General features: G+C 44.3%; 1 protein-coding gene across 1 annotated transcript in view; it reads left to right on the top strand.

Annotated features, from left to right (window-relative positions):
* LOC146863424 (uncharacterized) overlaps nt 1-20,370 on the top strand; it is a 177,348-nt gene that overhangs the window by 98,486 nt on the left and 58,492 nt on the right. The window contains exon 3 of the mRNA XM_085642850.1: nt 7,454-7,702. Within this exon, the coding sequence (XP_085498976.1) occupies nt 7,454-7,702 (249 nt within the window). The remainder of the gene's footprint in view (nt 1-7,453; nt 7,703-20,370) is intronic.

Here is a 20,370-nt window from a genome sequence, read left to right as displayed (position 1 = left end):
TTCACATATTTTCACCTTTGTTGACTATAATTGTTTTCTGGTATATTTGCCCAGTTTTTTTTGCCCAAGGTAGTAACCTATGATGAGAAACGTGGCAGTATTGGTGATAATTTAACCCGTGTCAGCCCGCTGTGGTGTTGCGCACGTGAGGTTCTACCTTGTTTTGCACACATTTTTCACTGATATTCACGGTGTGGGTTTTGTATCGCTGTGATTATACTCGTTTTTTCACATATTGATTTTTGGAACAGAGTGACTGCTACATTGGTTCAAGGTTCTTGCAGATTTTATATTAATACAGACTCCGGTGAATTAGGAACCCCTCTCACAAGTTTATATGGTGGAGAGTGGGTTAGAAGAAGTTAATTTGATACTTCTCAATTCCTTCTTTACACAGTGTGGAAAATATTTCCGTACTAAGTAGATTGGGTCTTTTTTGTTGTTGTAAAATCCGGTCAAAACTTCGCCTGAAGGCCTTAGTCGAGACTGAAAAAACTTCAGAAGCTCCGCCTCCAGGCCCGGCGCTGAAGACCAAGGAAAAGGCTTCGGGCGGCTCGGGACTGAGCAAGCCGCATATCGCTGCCAAAAAAACACCGTCTGTAGCGAAATCGGGAATACAACCTACTCGTGTTACCCCCAAAAAGGCCTAGACATTGAGCTCTTCAGCTCCGAAAGACCACAAGGCCTCGGATCCGAACAAGCCCCGAAAACCTTCGGATCCGAAAAAGATTACCGACTTGACATCGAAACCGAAGGAGCAAAAAAACCCTTCTAAGGCTCTAGAGCACAAATCAAAGCCGCGTTCGGAAACGAAAAAATCGGCACTGAAAGGAGACGCCAACCAGGAAGAACTGTTTCAACCAGATCCTATCAATCCGAAACAAAAGACATTGCATATGGACCCTAAAACAGGCCATATTGTCAGTCTCGCCACAAACGAGAGGAAATTCGACATCCTCACACTCTCCTGAGGTGCCTGTGAAGAAAAGACTTTGCAACTTCACCTCTACAACCCTCTTCTCCTGTTCTTCCTACTAAGCCTTTATCCCCTGAAAAGTCTCCCATACACTCTCCTAGACTCTCTCCACACTCGCCACCACCGCAGAATGATGATGACGTAGGGGCCGGGGGTGGACATATTGACCCTTCAGATGACCCTGATGATGACACTACTATAACACACGACATATGGGGAAATTACAATGATCCTGCAGATCCTCCAGACCTTCTTGCTCCAGAGGCATACCCAACACGTCCATCTCCCCCAGATGACAACATAGGGTTTAGTCAGCTTATTAATAGGGCTGCCCAATATCGTGGCGTACAATGCATTCAGACCTCATGGAGGAAGACTTCCGGGTAGATACTTTTGCCCAGTCACAAAGGACAATACAAACATTGCCCATGCTCAAAGGTGTCATTAAACACGCACCAGACATCTTCAAGGACCCTGTCAGGACCAGAATTCTCAATCCCTGCATTGATAAAAAAATATAAACCTGCCCCAAATGATCCCACCTACATTAAAGGACAACTCCCTCTAGATTCTTGGTAGTGTCCAATGCAAGGAAACGTGCCAAGTGTCAAACCTCCGGTGATGCTCCACCTCCAGACAAAGAGTCTAAACTGCTAGACGCTTCAGGCAAACGAGTTGCCTCCCAAGCAGCTAATCACTGAGGGATAGCTAATGCACAAGCACTGCTTGCCAGGCATGATAGGGCTCACCACGATGAGCAGCCAATCACTGGAGGATAGCTAATGCACAAGCACTGCTTGCCAGGCATGATAGGGCTCACTACGATGAGCTTGAGGACCTAATTCAGCATTTGCCTGACCAATACAAGGCCAAAGCCCATGATCTGGTTCAGGAGGGTAAGTTTATTACAAATGCATTCATTAAATGTGCCCTCGATGCAGCAGACACCGCATCTAGATCGGTCAACACCAGTGTCTTACTACGCAGATCTGCATGGTTGCGCATTTCTGGTTTTAAACAAGAAGTGCGAACCACCATCATGAATCAGCCATTCAACCAAGAACACCTGTTTGGCTCAGCTGTAGAAAAAATGAAAAAGACACGGACACTGCAAAATCTATGGTAGCATTGCAGATTCCATCAACACGAGGCTCCTTTCATCGCTCTTTTTATAGGGGCGCATCCAAAAACAACAGTGCAGGCACTGCTTCCTCCTCCTACAAAAGCCCCACACAAACATCTCCCAACAGGGGATATTTCAGAGCTGGGTACAGGGGGAATAATAACAAAGGGAGAGGCCGAGGTAACAATCGTTCCTCCCCCCATTACCATACAATGACTTCCCTCCGTTCCCTCCAGACCATTCCACTCCGGTCGGGGAAAGACTCTCACAAGGGCATATTATCAAGAAACGGCAATAAAATTATCGCCGCTTTAGCGGCAGAAAACTGCCGCTAAAGCGGCGATAATGAGCTTGATAATATGCCCTTTAGAATTCTCATAGAAGCCCATGTTCTGGTGTGAACATGGGCTTCTATGGGAATTCTCTACGGCATATTATCAAGCCCATTATCGCCGCTTTAGCGGCAGTTTTCTACCGCTAAAGCGGCGATAATTTTTACGCCGTGCTTGATAATATGTCCCACATTTCTTACATGTCTGGAACTCCATCACTACAGACAAGTGGGTGAGACAAATTATCCAGTATGTTTACTGCCTGGAACTTATCGCAACTCCCCCCAACATACAGCCCAAACAGCGTCCCATGTCCACAGAACATCTAACGCTCCTTAAACGGGAAGTTCTCTCACTGCTTTAAACGCATGTAATAGAACCAGTTCCCCTACAGCATCAAGGGACAGGGGTTTACTTCCTGTACTTTCTAATCCCCAAAAAGGACAGTACTCTCAGGCCAATACTGGACCTCAGACCTCTCAATTTCTACATACAGGCAGATCACTTTCACATTATCACTCTTCAACAAATCCTTCCACTACTTCAACAGGGTGACTTCCTTGCCACTTTAGATCTCAAGGACGCCTACTTCCATATTCCTATACACCCTGCTCACAGGAAATATCTAAGGTTCGCAGTGGATAGCCAACACTATCAATTCAAGGTTCTCCCATTCGGAGTAACCACAGCACCCAGGGTCTTCACAAAATGTCTTGCGGTAGTAGCCGCACACTTGACCAGACAACAGATTCATGTGTCTCCATACCTGGACGACTGGCTCATAAATGCCAAGTCACACAGCCACTGTGTTCACCACACTTATAAAACAATTCAGCTGATCCACAACCTGGGGTTCACAATAAACCTCACCAAGTCCCATCTACCGCCCTCCTGCCTACATCAGTATCTAGCGGCCACAATAGACGCTTCCAAAGCTCTTGTATACCCCAATCCGGCCAGGATAGCCAGTATGCAAACCCTCATCACAAAATTCCAACCCCAACACTCCCTACCAGCTCGAGTGTTTATGCAGCTCATAGGAATGATGGATTCTTGCATTTTCACTGTACGTCATTCAAGACTTCAGTTACGCCCTTTACAGGAATGCTTAGCACATCAGTGGAACCAGGCTCAAGGTCAGCTTTCAGATCTGGTGTTGGTGGACAGCCACACACATCGCTCTCTGCAATGGTGGAACACACAAAACCTTCCCAAAGGGCATCCGTTCCTAGACCCAGTTCCACAAATAGTGCTAACAGTGGACGCATCACTCACCGGCTGGGCAGCCCATCTCCTAAACCACACAATTCAGGGCAGGTGGACTACTCAACAAAAAGAGCTCCACATCAATCACCTAGAATTACTGGCAATTTTCTAGCATTAAAATCCTTCCAACTACATCTCATCAACAAGTCTGTCCTCGTCTGCACGGACAATATGATAGCAATGTATTATATACAAAAACATGGAAGAACACATTCTTTGCAACTTTCTCTACTGGCGCAAAGCATATGGCGATGGGCCACTCCACAAAACATATCTTTTGGCAGAACATCTTCCAGGAGTACACAATCAAATTGCGGATCTGCTAAGTCGTCAGACACAGCAGATACACAAATGGGAACTTCATCCTCAAGTTCTTCAACCATTTTTCAAAATGTGGGGCCACCCAGACATAGATCTGTACGCCACACCCGCAGACGCCAAATGCCCAACCTTCGCTGCCAGGTTTCCACATCTGTTGTCCAAGGGCAATGCGATATGGATAAACTGTTCAGGCAGATTTGCATACGCTTTTCGCCACTCCCACTCATTCCGCTAGTAGTACAAAAGCTCAAACAGTCTCTCAAGATGATTCTAGTTGCTCCAACATGGGCCCGGCAACCATGGTTCACAACACTTCTGGAACTCTCAATAGTTCCACACCCACTACTGCTCTCCCCAAACCTGCTTACGCAGAACCATGGAGAAATGCAGCATCCAGATCCAAACCAACTGAATCTAGCAATCTGGCTCCTGAAGTCCTAGAGTTCGGTTACCTCAACCTCCAACCAGACTGTATGAACATTATTAAAGAAGCCAGACGCCCTACTACTAGAGCTTGCTATGCATCCAAATGGAAACGATTTGTCATTTACTGCAATAACAACAAAATTGACCCACTAGATGTGTCAATTCGGAACATTATTTGCTACTTGCTGCATCTACAAAGATGTAATCTAGCATACACATCTATACGATTACATCTTGCTGCCCTTGCCGCTTAACTGCAAACCAGACAACATCTGTCATTGTTTAGGGTACCCGCTATCAAAGCGTTAATGGAAGGCCTTAAAAGAATAATTCCTCCCACAAGACCACCCTCTCAGGTGTGGAATTTAAACATTGTCCTTACTAGGCTCATGGGTCCTCCATTTGAACCTCTGCACAAATGCGAACTGCTGTTCCTCACATGGAAAGTAGCTTTCCTTGTTGCAATCACCTCTCTCGGGAGAGTAAGTGAGATCCAGGCTTTAACCATACAAGAACCATTCTTACAAATACATCGTAACAAAGTGGTTCTGGGAACAAATCCTATATCTGTTCCAGTGTTATCTTACTTAGATACACTCACATGGACATCTTTTCTGTTTCTACCAAACTCTATCATTTCCCATCATGGCGAAAAACAATCTAAGGATGGAGTCTATGCCCCTGCGCACTATCGTCCAAGGTAGCAGTCACCTATCTCGTGACTACAAAGACTTCTTCCAAGACAACAACAAACTGCAATCATCCTAGCCCAACACCAGATGGCGATCTATGCAAAAGTATGATATTCTGCAGCTCTACATGCCAAGAACAGATGCATACTGGTAAGTAGCATTTTCCTTATACATTTGTTTATCCAAAGCCTCTTAGAAGATAGTCGAGTGTTTCCTGTTAATTTCGAAGGCTGTCTCCAGTGGAGAATGGGGCTGGAAATTGAAGGTTCAGTAAACAAACATTAAACACAGGAACCTTCCTGAAGATAAGGTAGTGTTTCCTGTCAATTAGAAAGCTGTCTTTGACAATCTGGCAGGAAACTGAGCCAGGGAATGGAGGCCTTTACTCAGGGCAGCTGAATAAAGCAATGCCACGATACCCTCCTGGGGGATAGTGCACTTTACAAGTAAACATAACACACTACAAGCAAGCATACCAGAAGACCTTGAGGTCAACAGGAAGCTTGCCTAATTACCACCTGTCAGGGCAGTTGAACAAATAATTAGATGAGCATCAGACACCCTAAGGTCCGCAAGAACCAGAAGCTTTTAACTAACCGGCACCACCTGTTAAGCAGTTGAACAAATAAACAGACAAGCATTAGGCATCCTTGAGGTTGGCAACATAACGGAGGATTTTAACTAATCAGCACCATCTATTTGCATGTGCACTTAAGTAAACAGATCTTGAAATGATGCACTTAAAATAAAGTACATAGTATGCCTAAATAAAGTGCACAGCAGAGTACATTGCACCTGCTCACCTAGAAAAGAGGGACAACAGACTGGGAACAAACAGCACAGGTAGACCGGAGAATGACACCTATGATCCCCCGTAGAACACAACATGTACTGATCTACCAAATGAACACGTTAAGAGATACCAGTCTTTGGAAACAAACGGAAGGGATTACCTGTGACCGCTAAGTATGGAAGAGGGCCTCGTTGCGTTCCAAAAAGTTTACAGTGGTCAGACATTGCCTGTGAGAATAGTTTCATAGCCATCACTGTCCAAAGCAGCTAATGCCAGCGTGTGATTAGCAGATGGTCTCTTCCTCCGATAAGGTAAAGTTTTTTGACTGTTCTTAAGCTCCTTCATATAATCAGGCAATCGACCTTAGATTAATGTTGCAAAAGAGGACTACAATAGATGTCTGAGCGGATTAGATAACCGAGAATTGCCTTCATAGCGGTCAAACTTTGAGCCCAAAAATTCGATTTTGATCTATTTTAGATTGCTAATCAACCACAGCCTTGTAGTTCCAAGAAAAATGAAGCTGGAGAGAATAGCGTTAAAACCAGTGTTTAATTTGAGCCAGTGGTTTCCAGTGTTCGCCACCAGCACTTAATTGTCAACACTGGCGTTTGTGACCGTCTGCCACAAGGTGTCTCTCTCTGACTAATCTATAGATGACAACAGTTAATTAGCAATTAAATCTACAATAAAAATGGCTATTACCTGCCTCCCCAAGTCATTCTTATAGCTATGGGGGCCTGGAATAGTTTAAATTATTACACTTGTAGGAGTGTGATGGTTAGTAGTTGTGTTCTTACTATCATTGGCAGCACTAACCAGGGCAATGTGTGGAGCAAGCTGCAATAGCCTCCTGGCGAGAGCCCAGGCAAATTTCTTTTTTTTTAATACAAATTAAGCACTGGTGAAAACACTCTAAAGCATTGCAATATGCCAGTGTTCTGGTCTCTTGCTGTGGTCTACACTCTCAAAAGTTTACTTTATCTTAGGTTTTACCTCTCTGCAAGTCAATTTTTTTATTACTTGTTAAAGGTTCTCAACTTAGGCTAGAGAATAGCGTGTTAACTGATTTATGTAGATTACACTGGCATAGACCTTGGAATGCTCCTGATGTATACACAATTCGTGTGAAGATCGCCCTGGATCCTGCTGTCGTTTACCCAATATTTAATAGATTAGGATTCGGTTTGACGGTTTCACCATCAAAACGAGTAGGTTTGTTTGCCTGCATGCCACGAATATACCTGGATTGCAAGTGAGGTTCTTTTTTGTGTGAAAAATATTCGATTTACACTTTTGTACATCCAAAATGTATTATTTAATACTATAACTAAAGTGAATCTTGGAGTCTTTGGCTGATTTTATTCATTAATTGCACCAACATTTCTTGGTGTCATTCAATTTTCTAGAATATAAATCTGATCTTGGCAGCTCAATGGAACTTTAAGATCTTCCGAACATGACTCGTATTTGTTATTGAGCTATTGAATTTCTATCTTTTAAATATGGTCTGTTTTCTTGCAGATCCTGTCTGCAACGTTTCGGTTGTAGCTACACAGTCTGAAAATAATGTGTCCCTGCACTGCCACTTCACTGGAAAAGCTGTCGCTGTAGTTTGGTCCCACAATGAGAACAATGTGCCAGCCTCCCAGTTTCTGTCTGGTAACCACAGCTTGCAGATTCCCAGTGCAGAAGCCGTCGGGTATGTCCAGTGCAGCGTGATGTGTGGTGAGAGGGGCTGGCAGCACGCGGTCTACAATTTCACGATTGACGGTGAGGCTCAAATGTTTTTTCCTTGTATTTATGTGAGAAGTTGCCTGCGTTCCTGACCGAAGTTGATTCTCCAGGCCCGACCATATACATAGCACAGCCTCTATATATCTCTTCCAGAGAGATAGATGTTGTAAAAATGGTTTCGAGACGTGTGTAGGAAGGTGGAATCTGACTACATGGTTGCCCCCATTTTTTTCCTGGTGGTTTTTGACTTAGTTTGGCTGGGAACCTGCTATTCAGGTCCCCCGCCTATCTGCTTTCTCTTATAAATTGATTCCATGTACTTTAGGTACACTCCAGATTGGATTCGGGGGTACACTTGTGAGTCCCTAGTATAAGGTATACTATGTACCCAGGGCATAGGTACCCCAGAGGCGTACCAGGGGCTGAAGCATGCCATCCCTGGAAAGCCCTCCAAAATGACACCACAGGTCTGCTACTGCAGCCTGGGTAAGGTGGTGCATGCACCCCTTATTAAGGGATAGGTTCACTATACCTCACCTATCACTGCACATAGAAACCTATCAGTCACCCCTATGGCAGGCCTTATCAATCCTAAAGGCAGGGTGTTTGGTTATATGTGAGAGGGTGCCCAGGCATGAGCTGAGCCCCTCTGCAGCATTCGGAATCTCTTCTCCGGGGTAGTCAGTGGTGCAGCCTGACCATATACTCTTAAGTGCTTTATAACCAAATGGTAAATGCTAACTTTGGATTGGCTCCACGAAAACATGTTGTGTTTGGTGTCAAACACCTTGGAATCATACCCCCACACCAGTAACTGGTGTGGGAGTATGATCCCACCCTTCTAGAGGGAGAGACATGACAGCACCGGTATACCCGGTACCAACTTAATTGAGCCCTGGCATCACAAAATGGATGCTGCAGCCACAGACACGGGTCTGGCCTCCTGCTTCTGACCAAAACTCTGGCAGGGGAGGCCTGGACAATAGATTTCCTGTCATAGGGAGGTGTAACCACCTCCCAGACAGGCTGATGTGTATTGGGGCTGGGTGGGAGCACTCTCGGAGTGGTTTGAAGTCCTGCACTGGGGGCACCTTTGGTGTCCCTGTGCATAGTCCAGCTCAAACCGGTTCAGGAGCTTCCAGCCCCTGCTCTGGTGTGAAACTGGGCAAAGGAAATGGGTGTAGCCACCCCTCTTTCCAAACCCTCCCATAGGTGGGTCCCTAGAGTTAGTCCATCCCCTTCCTTAGATATAAGGAAGGAACCCCTGGCAACAGGACTTTAGATATCCCTGGATGAAACTCTGAAGCTGAATCCTGGAACTTCGACGCTCTACTCAAGACTAGAGGACTGAAGAAATCTCCTTTGGGGTCAAGGAGTGACTCCCCTGCTTGGCAGGCACCAAGAAGCTTTTTGCCGGTCTGCATCTCCGAAGCTCCCGCCGGACTCCGAAGTATCTGCAGCCCAAGAAGAGGATTTCCAGACATTTCAGAGGCCGACCCGAGTCCCCAGCAAAGCTGAGACCCGCAGCCCTCGTGAGTAACGTGGAACTGGAACTCCTGGTCACCGTGCACATTTGCAAGTGCATTGACTTCCCGACTTCTCTCAAAGTCGTGCTTTGGGTTACTTGTAGCCCACGCCCCGAGCACCATCTGCACCGAAGATTGTGGGCTTACACTCCATGAGTGTTCCGTGAGCCCGCTTCTTGCATTTCAGCTCGAGGCTCCTTCGCGATCCCTGGTCCGTCGACTGGTGGGTCCCTGTGAAGGTAACTCTGATTTTCCTTGGGCTTCCCTGGTTGCTCCAGATGCGCCCTGACTCCCCACCGCGTGGTAAGTCGCTCAGACCTTGTTGGTCTGCACCGAAGCATCTTTCTCCTTTCTGCGTGGGTTGCTGTTGCCAAGGCTTGTTGCGTCCAATCCGGGAACCGAAGCTGCAGCACTCGACATCCTTCGTGGGACAGCTCAAATCCAGCTCCTGGTTGTCCTCGATGCCTCCTGGTCCTCGTGGCTGAAGAGTCGAGCTTCACCTTCTTCACCTAAAATCACCTGACTTCGGTGGGCATTCGCCTATCGCGCCCCTGGTCACTGGCTAGTGGCCCAGACTCTGTCCCCTCTGTTTTCACGTTCTTCTCGACTTCGATCCAGGCTTGGATGTCTTCGGACACTTCGCATCTGCCCGGCAGCAGCACTTCTTCACCAGTTCCCGTTAAAATCGACGACACAACCCGACACCATTTGACACCTATGCACCCGGCTTCCCTGGGCGAGGTAACTCGAGTACTCCAGTGCTCCCGGGGGTCTTGACCCTAGAACTTCCAAAGTCCAAAAGGGTTTGGTCCTAGTTGTTTTCTAAGTGTCCCTAATCTTTAAAAATCTAACCGCGACTTTCCCCATAGAAGCTAACGGGAGCTCGCGGCTGTGTTCTCACACTGCACACGGTCCCCGTGGGTTCCCTGTGTCACTACCTTGGGTGGTTCCTTGGGGTCCTAGCGTTTCTACAGGTTCTAGGCCTTGTGTCTAGTTAAGTCGTGGTTCTTATACCACTATTTTAGTATATGGTTTGGCTCGCCCCTAGGGCCTGACGTGTATTTGTGCTATTTTAGTGTACTATTTGAAGTGTAACTTATGTGTTTGGAACTCTAGCCTCATAAAGAGACTAGTAGGGTGTGTTTAGAAATAAATACATATATTGTGTATGTTAGAATCCGGGTTCTCTGGTTGGCACAGGTAGGTACTTGTGACAAGCAGGGAACATTTCCTCTAGTCAGGGTAAGGGGTTACACTCCTAAAATAACCCCTGCTCACCCTGTAGGTAGCTTGGCGCGAGCAGCCAAGGCTTATCTCAGAGCGTTATAGGTTAAGCATTTGTGAACACATACAGTAACCAAGTGACAACACTACAAATGGACACCACACAGGTATTATAAAAATAAGGATTCTTTATATAGAGTTACCACAAGACCATTAAACGACAAAAATACACAATACGGTTACTTTAGTTGGTAGAAGATTACTTAGTTCTCTTAAGTTCTTAAATGCGACACTTTTAAGTCAATGTACCTTAGATGCGACACGCAGGGCAACGAAAGTGTTGCAACGATGCTGATGCGATGAAGTTTTTGGTGCAAAGAAATAAAGACGTGAAGATCTTCCAGATGCGTTACGCTTCTCCGAGGTTGCGAGAAGGCTCGACTCGATGCGTCAGCTACAGCGGCGTCACCCCTTTACGCGATGCGACGACAGCGGCCTTGGCTGCGGCACTCTTCTCCGACGTTTTCGATACGCTTCCGCTCGATGCGAGGCTGCAGCGGCGTCACCCCTTTACGCGATGCGACGACAACAGCTCCGACGGCGGCACGCTACTCCGTGAATGCGAGGCGCTTTTCTTGATGCGGTGCAATGCGTCAGCTGCGATGGCGACACGCTTCTTCGTCGTTGCGAGACTTCCGGAATGATGCGAGACGCTTCCGCTCGATGCGATGCTGCAGCGGCGACACCCTTTGCGAGATGCGACGACAGCGGCTCCGACGGCGGCACGCTTCTCCTTCTTGAGTCGCGCTTCCAGCTCCTTGTGACATGCAGTCCCTCAGAAGGCCCAACAACAGCAGCATGCACTTCAAAAAGACTCTGGGGAGCTGGAGGTGAAGTCCACTGGTCCTGGGACTTCGTTCAGGGGGCAAGCTCAGCACAAGCCCTTGGAGATCTTTAAGCACAAGTTGAATAAAAAGTCTTTCCCAGTCTTTCTCCTCTCCTTCAGCAGCAAGGCAACCACTGCAGGCCAATCCCCCAGGTCAGGGACAGTACTCCTCCTTACAGCTTTCCCGGTTCCTTCTCCTCTGGCAGAGGTTCTTCTTGTTTAAGCAGGATCTAATTTCTTGGGAGCAGGGTCCCAATACTTATACCCCTAATTCCTTTGTTCCTCTGGGGTTGAGGGGCCTTTGCCCAGTCCAAACCAGTTCTTGAGCACTTTGTTGTTGTGAGGCAGGCTGTTTCTTTCAGAGTGCAGGGCAGAGCCATCAGACGCTCCACAGGGGGTGGAGCCAGCATTGTGGTGGCAGAGCACATCCCTATTCAGAGTCCAGGTGTACTCCTCCCACCCATCTATCTGTCAATCTTCCTATTCACCACCAGGCTACCTAGCCCTGCCCATCTGGGTTTCCCCAGCCCTGTCACGCACACAAACCAGACAGCAGATACACATCACACAGAGGCGGGCTGGAATGGTTAGACAAGCAAAGGCCAACTTTCTAAAAGTGGCATTTGCAAACGCAGAATATTGAAATAAACCTTACTAAAAGATGTACCTTATTATTCTGAGTTCAGGCATACTAAACTCGATTTTCTACCATGTTCCCTAGGCATGTTAAGATCATAGGATGTAACAATCTTAACAGCCCATTCTGGCCTATGGGAGCAGGTAGCCTTGCAATAGTGAAAAACGAAAATGGCTGTAATTCACTATTAGGACATGCCACACACATCAGGGCTTGTCCTACCTTATGCTTACAATGCACCCTGTCCTTGGGCCTACCATAGGGGTGACTGATATGAAGTTAAGGGAAGGTTTAGGGACTGGCAAGTGTGTGCACTTGCCCAGTCAGCATGACAGTACCAGACTGCACGCAGGTTCTGCAATGGCAGACCCTAGAGACATTTTACCAGGCCGCTTCTGTGGGTGGCACAACCAGTGCTGCAAGCCCACCAGCAGCATTTGTATTTACAAGCCCTGGCACTCCTGGTGCACTTTACTGGGGTCTGACAGTAAACCAAATAAGCCAATCATGGAATCCAAGCAACATATACATTTTACAATAAGGAGCACCTGCACTGTGGCACTGGTTGGCAGTGGCACAGTGCTCTGAGCGGCCAACACCATAAAAACACATGAGGCACAGCGACAAAAAGTGGAAGGGAGACTCACCCCAAGGTGCCAGGTCTAACAGTGTATGTATGTGTGTGTGTATGTATATATATATTCACTGAAAAAACCATAGGTTTCACACATGTTATAGTTAGCGGAAATTTTACTGATAAAAAACCAATGAAATTGCCCCGTTATAGTTAGTGCTGGCAACTATAACTCACGCGACCGCAATCCTCTGCTGATTCTAATACTGTATTTAGACACTTATTTGCCCATGTCTTCTTCCATACATTTTTAGCTATACATATATTACAAATATTTTTTTTTCATAAAGACACATATGTCATCAGCAGAAGATTGCGGTCGCGTGAGTTATAGTTGCCAGCACTAACTATAACGGGGCAATTTCATTGGTTTTTTTATCAGTAAAATTTCCGCTAACTATAACATGTGTGAAACCTATGGTTTTTTCAGTGAATTTGTACGGTTTTTTAAATGCTAAGTTACTTTACGCCATTCGTGGCGTGCGCGCCCACTTAACGCAGTTCGTTCCGTGCGCGCACGGTGCGCTTCGCGCACCGTGCGTGCACAGTGAGCACGCGGTGCGCGAAGCGCACCGCGCACCCACTTTACGCAGTTAGTGCCGTGCCCACGTTACGCTAGATGGGCCATGTACGCACAATGCGCTTCGCGCACCGTGCGCACATGGAGGACATATTATGCGCTTCCTTGTGATAGGTAATCTGTTGAAATTTTTTTGGGAAATGCTGTGCTCTATTAAGCCATGCACTAATGGTGGCCTTCGGCCACCATTTGCACACGGGGTGGAGAACGTGTGGATTTTTTTTTTTTTAATTTTTTCTCGTACGCGTACGGTAAGCGTACGGTAAGCGTAATCGGCGAAATTGCCGAAAAAAAAATAAAACCGTTTTTGCTCTTGGGGGATGTTTGGGGACTCCCTCAACATGACTATGTGGGAGGGAGTTGTCAAAACAGCCCCGTAACATGTTTTTGGGCATCATGTTTGATAAATAACACTCAGTGCGAGAGACAAAATGGCGGACGCCGCTTCCTGGTTTCGGCCGATTCGAATGTTTACTAAGATCTAAGAGCCAATCAGAATCGCGCTCGCGCACGCCACCGTACGCGTACGGTAAGCGTACGGTAAGCGTACCGTAAGCGGGCTCAGATATATATATTGATTTAAAGGCTATTTTCTCAGAATCTACTGAACAGATTTACACCAAACCTACAAAAGGCACTTCCTTGACCTAGGGACTACCTCTCTGCCAAATTTCTAGTAATTCTGTTCAGCCGTTCGGGCTGTAGCTCTGTCTAAAGGTCCTATGGAAAAATGCATGGGAAAAACGCGTTTTGGGACCCCCCTTTTATCTCAGCCCCCGCTTGACGAATCCCCCCGAGACTTTCAGGGTAGGAGCGGAGCGTAGCGCCCCACCTATTTTGAGAAATTCGCGAGGATCCATCGACCGGCGCCAAAGTTATTCAAAATAGAATGTTGCGGATTTCCTATGGAAAAGGGGTCCTAACTATAACTACCTACTGGCGACGGCCAGTAGGTAATATATATATCACTTCAATACTCTTCCACCACATTTCCTTTCTTTCGGATGCTGGATACAAAGAGCACAGACCACAAAATCCTTTAAAATTCCGCTCAGTTTATTTCATGCTTTTCGCAAACAGGAACGGCAGCCATTACGCGTTTCGTCCCTCCCTGGGGACTTGATCACATGACGCGCATTTACAAATAGGAATGCTTTTTATAGGTTACACACTTTTTAAAACTTTTTTCCTCCCCTCCTTCATTTTTTTGTACTTTTTTTGCGAGATAATCCCTTAACTTTATTTGTTTGTGGTTGTGCTTTGTGTGTGAACACCACCTGATTCAATTTCTTTAAGATATTCATACCAACATTTAAAAACAAGTAGAAGTCATCAACATAGGACTGATATTCGTTGTCGTACGTTTTTAGACTTGGGTAATTCAAACTCAGTTTCAAAGTTGATCCTATGGCTACTTTTAAGGTGCAAGTCATTGTGTACAAATTTGCAATTAAATAAATAAATATTTAAATAAATAATTATGTACAAATCCTAAACAATTCCTGTTTAAATACAGCCATAAAGGTAGTAAAAACAATATCATATATGTTAATTAAATACATTGCATCATTTAATAAGACTTAATAAATAAATAAATGCATAACATTTATATAAAAGGGTAAATCCAAAACCGTTTGAACTGCCCAAATGCTCTCTTTCTTATTGAAATAGTGTTTATGTAGAGTATAGGCTGGTCAAATTTTAATTCTTGGGTTTTAATCATTTACATATATCAGACTACCAATACTGGTAAACTGAAGAATATTGTTTATTCGATAAGTTGGTAATCTCACCAACAATTTTGAAACTGAACTCAAAATGATATCTTGTGTCTTCACTTACTAAAACATTTTTTTTTTTAATTTCATTATTTGTTTATATTTTATACTCTTCCCTCATTGATGTGCAAAATTAAGTGCTTGTAAAAAAGGTGCTAAGTGCCTAAAATTAGTATAAAAAAAGTGATTTAAAAAGGTTTACATGAAAAGGAAGATTTCGGTAGGCTGATTAGTCTTGCAATTCATGGTAATTTTCGAGGCAATCGCGGTTTTTCTTTGTGTTTATTATTGTGATCTTGCTTTAAAAATTACAAAATGTACTTCTTATCATTCATTTGGTACTTATGCTGGTGGATCATAGTTACTGTTACAAACTGGCATGTAATTCTTCAGAACTGTTTAAACCATTGGGTTGTTTGGTATCTAGGTTTAGAATGTAATTCATTTCCAAGATACGGAGGGTCCTTTCCCTATTACCTCCTCGCTTGTTTCTGGGGACAGAATCCAATAGGAAATATTTAAGATCCTTTGGATCACCGTCATGATGCTCATGAAAATGACGTGCCACAGGATAAGCCTGGTCATGATTTTTGATGGCCCGTATGTGTTGAAGTATTCGCTTATGTCCTTGCAAGATGGTACTGCCGATATATCTCAGTCTGCAAGGACATTCCAATAAATATATCACCTATTCGGTTTTGCAATTTAAGGCCTTATTGATTTGTCTATTTGGTCCACCGAAAGGAGTTGAATATTCGGTGGTAGTCACTCCAAACTGACAAGCCTTACATGTTTTACATTTGTAAAATCCGATTCTTTGAGCTAACCATGACCCCTTAGCTGTAAGGCCACAGGGGTCATTGTCCACCAAGGTATCCTTCATTGAAGTATTTTTCCTGTATGTTATGGATGGTTTCTTAGAAACTGATTCGCCTATTATTGGATCCTGTTTAATCAGATACCAGTTTTTGTTAATGATCTTACGTACTGATGACTCGTGCTGATTTATATTCCAAAATAAATCTGAATTTACTGGGTGGTATGCCTGGCTCAGTTACTTGCACTTTAGGTTTTAACAGATTTTCCCTTGTTTTCAGATCACTTTTATTTAATGCTTTGACTAAACATGTTTTACTGTACCCTCGTTCTCTAAATCTGGTTAAGCATTCCAATTGTGCTAATTCAAAATCTTTGTCATTACTGCAGATGCGTTTAATGCGCAGTAGTTCCCCATATGGAATGCTTTGCACTAAGTGTTTTGGGTGTGCACTTTTTGCATGAAGGATGGCATTCCCTGCCGTAGGTTTCCTATGTAGTCTGGTGTCTAATTTATCCTTATTAACAATGAGCTCTACATCTAAAAATACCACATTGGTTTTACTAATGTTGGCGGTGAAACTGAGATTAAGATCATTGATGTTGATAGCTTCAATAAATTTTAATGCTGCCTTCTCAGTGCCCTGCCATACCAAGAAAAGGTCATCAATAAATCTCCACCAACATTTTACGTGGGTTTCTAGGGTTTCCAAATGTTTGTTCTTGAGAACCAGCTCCTCCCACCAGCCCATGTGTAGGCAGGCATAGCTGGGGGAAAAGCCTGCTCCCATGGCTACTCCCTGCAATTGTTGAAACATGGTATTTTGGAACATGAAAATGTTATTCAACAAACACATTTCTACCATGTTAACTAACATTTTAGTATGGTCAGCATATTGAGTCCCTCTTTTCAACAGATAATATTGTAGAGCTCGTAAACCATCCCTATGCTTGATTGACGTATATAACGAGGCCACATCCAGAGTGATCAATAAATAGTCATTCTGCCAGGAAAAATTTGCTATTTTGGCCAAGAAATCCCCTGTGTCTTTGATGTAGGAGGCTAGTTTCCGAACATGTTCCTGTAGGAAGAAGTCAACATAGATTGAGGTGTTTTCAAAAATACTGTTCCTTGCCGATATAATTGGTCTGCCTGGAGGTTTTTTTTCATACTTGTGTACTTTAGGGATGAAATACATGATGGGGATAGTTGGATTGGCATTCCATAGATATTTGTATTCGTCAGAGGTTAGCTGTCCAGTGTCACACCACCCCATCAGCTTTATTTTGAACGCCGTTTGTATTGAACTGAAAATCAATTTGTTGCTATTTCCATAGCATGTTTTGTCATTGAGTTGGCGCATGGCTTCTGGCAAATAATCCTCTCTTTTCCACAGCACGACGTTGCCGCCTTTATCCGCATTTATAATGACAACTTCCTTATTGTTTTTTATTTTCGTCATTAGTTGATGATATTGGAGCTCTTTTTTGTTTTTGACAGTCTTGTTTTTTTCTTTGAGTGTAACTTTATTTAGTTGTTTTAAGTCTTTAATGACTTGTTCTTGGAAACTGTCTATGGTATCCTTTATCATGAGTGGATAAAATTTGGATAGTGGCTTGAAAGGTGTCTGACATAGTTTAGTGTTGGTTATCATTGTTTCGCCAATAGTATTGTCATCTAAATCATCATCTTCGTGAATTAAGTCATATAGGGTGTCCACCAAATTGCAGAATTCATTTTGGGTAGGTTTAAGGGGAACAATTTCAGTGGGCTGGTTGTTGGTCTTGGTCTCTGTTCCAGCATTTTTTTCCATATTTTTGGATTGCGCATGATATTTTAGGAGCTTAAGTTTTCTAACACTCTTGTATATATCCACACGTGATTTGGCATAGTTGAATGAACTTTCAGGGCAGAAGGATAGACCCAAAGCAAGTAATAGTTTTTCAGCAGTGTTGAGGACTACATCAGTTAAATTGATCAGTCTTATCACTTGTAGTCGTTGGGTCAATGGCCCCTATTTTTTCCAGAATTTCTTCTGCTGACGTCTTGGTAGCCTTTTGTTTGTTTTTTCGTCTGTTTGCTTTCCTTCTCTCCCTTCGTTTATTGTTTCGCCTCGCTTTGGATTCGCTTGTTGTTTTCTTGGTCTGAGCGATTGGAGGCGTTCGACATAAAAAATCCACTTCCTCCGTAAGTGAAAGTCTGCGTGTTGTTGGTTGTTTAGCTTTTGTGCAGAATTCAGATTCAGACCCACTTTCTACGGCTGAACTTAATTCAGATGCAGAGGTTAAATCAGGTTGCGCATTATTTGTTCCCGCCCCATGTTGTTGACTTTCAATAGTACCTGTTTTGTCAGCCTTCAATGCCTCAAATTTTCTTGCGAAAGTGAAAATTTTGCCTTGTTCATAATCGCACCGGTCCCGGTGGAATTTGAACGCTTTTCGTTCCCTAATTATGTCTTCCTCCTTTTTCAGTCTTTTTTTCATGTCTATTTTGAGTTTTTCAATTTCATCCTGTCCCTCCATTCGTTCCAATTCTTTATTGAGGTTGTCAATGTCCTCAGCCAATTTTATACAGTCTCTTTCAGCATATTTGACAAAAATGAATAATAATTTACGCGATGAATCTAAATTTGTTTCTGCCCACTCCCGCATCATCTCACGGTCCGGTGTTTCATAACTGGGGCAATAAGTATTCTTAGACCTCTGGGAACCCGCCCCACGTCAATGTAGCGTTGTAATGATTAGGCTTCCCACCAGCGTTTTTGTTCAGTTCTCATCATCTTTTCCAACTGTTTGCATTTATCCCTAAAGTTCGCATTTTTGGTTAATGCTGGTGATTTTTGGGTGACTGAGTCTTTTGGTGGGGCCATGTCATCATTAAACATCGCTGCTGCTGCCTCCTCCCATTCTTTCAGCGTGTCGGTTACCATGTTCCCTGTGTGCGAATATTGCTTTAAATTACTGCGGTAGCTGTGTGCTTTCGGCTTAGAGAGAGTTCGTCTCGCACTGTGTGACAGTTAAGCCTCGAATTTAAACAGCTTGGATATCTCTGCACCCAACACGAAGTTACAAGATCTAGGGCTAACTGACACCCATACAAACTGGTAACGCGTTAGTTGTGCCTTCCGGCACGTCCCCCGCTTACCTGTGTATTCAACGGGATGTCAGCTGTCCGCTCCTGTTTTCCTGGCTTCGTTGGGGGACTCCTTTGTCAAGATTCCTTCCGGATTTGAAATAGAACGCTCGAGCCCGAGCGATGGCTCCTTTTGAAACAGGTGAGCCCGTTTTGCAGAGGGATCCGTGTAGGAGGCAGGAGGAGTCAAACTGCCTCGTATTAAATCACTTCAATACTCTTCCACCACATTTCCTTTCTTTCGGATGCTGGATACAAAGAGCACCGACCACAAAATCCTTTAAAATTCCGCTCAGTTTATTTCATGCTTTTCGCAAATTCTTAAACGGCTCATTGATAGGCCTGGATGGGCAATCACGGAGCAAATAACACGCACAAGAATAATGAATTTTATACCCTTTGACGTTATACGAAATGGAAAAATTGTGGAATAAATATGGATTAACTTGGACAAAATATGGTTGAGGAAATCAATTTGAACTATTGTGTTTATAAAGCTGTGCAACTCGCCGACCCGCAAAAAGTGGGTCACATTCTGTTAGTTGCTCTCCATAGCTACCAATAGGATAGCTTTCAATAAAGGTTGTCTTTAACCTATCATCAATAATGAGTTGTTTGGACTGGTGCAAAGTGCCCACTATAATTAGTAGACAGCATATACCAGGCCAACTTCTCACAACGTGATGCACAGAATGGTTCTCAAATTGTCGCACATAGATACAAGCCAGGCTAGGGGAAAAATTTGCCACCATTGAGGTCCCAGAGACCTGTAAGTACAGTTGATCTCGATAGCAGAAAAAATTCTTTGTCAAGGCTAGTTCAATACATTTAAGAACACATGACTGGGGAGAATCATAGAACCACTCGCACTCCCCCAGTGCACACGCTGCTGCCACCAGCGTGGCATCCTGGGGATGCTAGTGTAGAGTGATTCAATGTCAATCATGACCAAACATTGATTCCAAGGTCCTGGAGTGTCGATACGCGACTGAATGGCCAGGGGTGATCTCGGTTGCACTGAGTTGTGGGGGCTAGTTATGCTTCGGGTCCTCCCTGAGTGAACTGCTTGTAGGAGTCCACCTGGCAACCACTTAGTCCAGTGCATTTTGTTGAGGTGGAGATGTGTTCACGTGCCCTGATGAAATTGCCGCAAATTTGTAGGGCAATGAAACATGTCGGTCGTTCAGGTTAAAAATGGCCAACACATGCCGTGTTTTTAAATTGAGTGTGAACACTATTAAAAAAGTAAAATATGTGGACTAGATGTTCACATCTCTATTTTAGTGCGTGGGGTATTCACCTTTTGTTACATTACGGGGCTTAGATGGGGGATGGATATTACCTGCATTTATACACCTTTTTTCATCACATTAGTTTTTGTGTTGAAGTATATTTTTTCTGTCAAGCAACTGCTGATGATGACAGAGTGCGGACAACAGGTGAGTACCAACCAGTAGCTCTATGGATGGTGCTTACTTGAGGCACTTTCT

Source organism: Triturus cristatus, chromosome 2_2, assembly GCF_964204655.1.
Source record: "Triturus cristatus chromosome 2_2, aTriCri1.1, whole genome shotgun sequence".
Lineage (NCBI taxonomy): Eukaryota > Metazoa > Chordata > Amphibia > Caudata > Salamandridae > Triturus > Triturus cristatus.
This window is presented reverse-complemented; position numbering and strand designations above follow the sequence as displayed.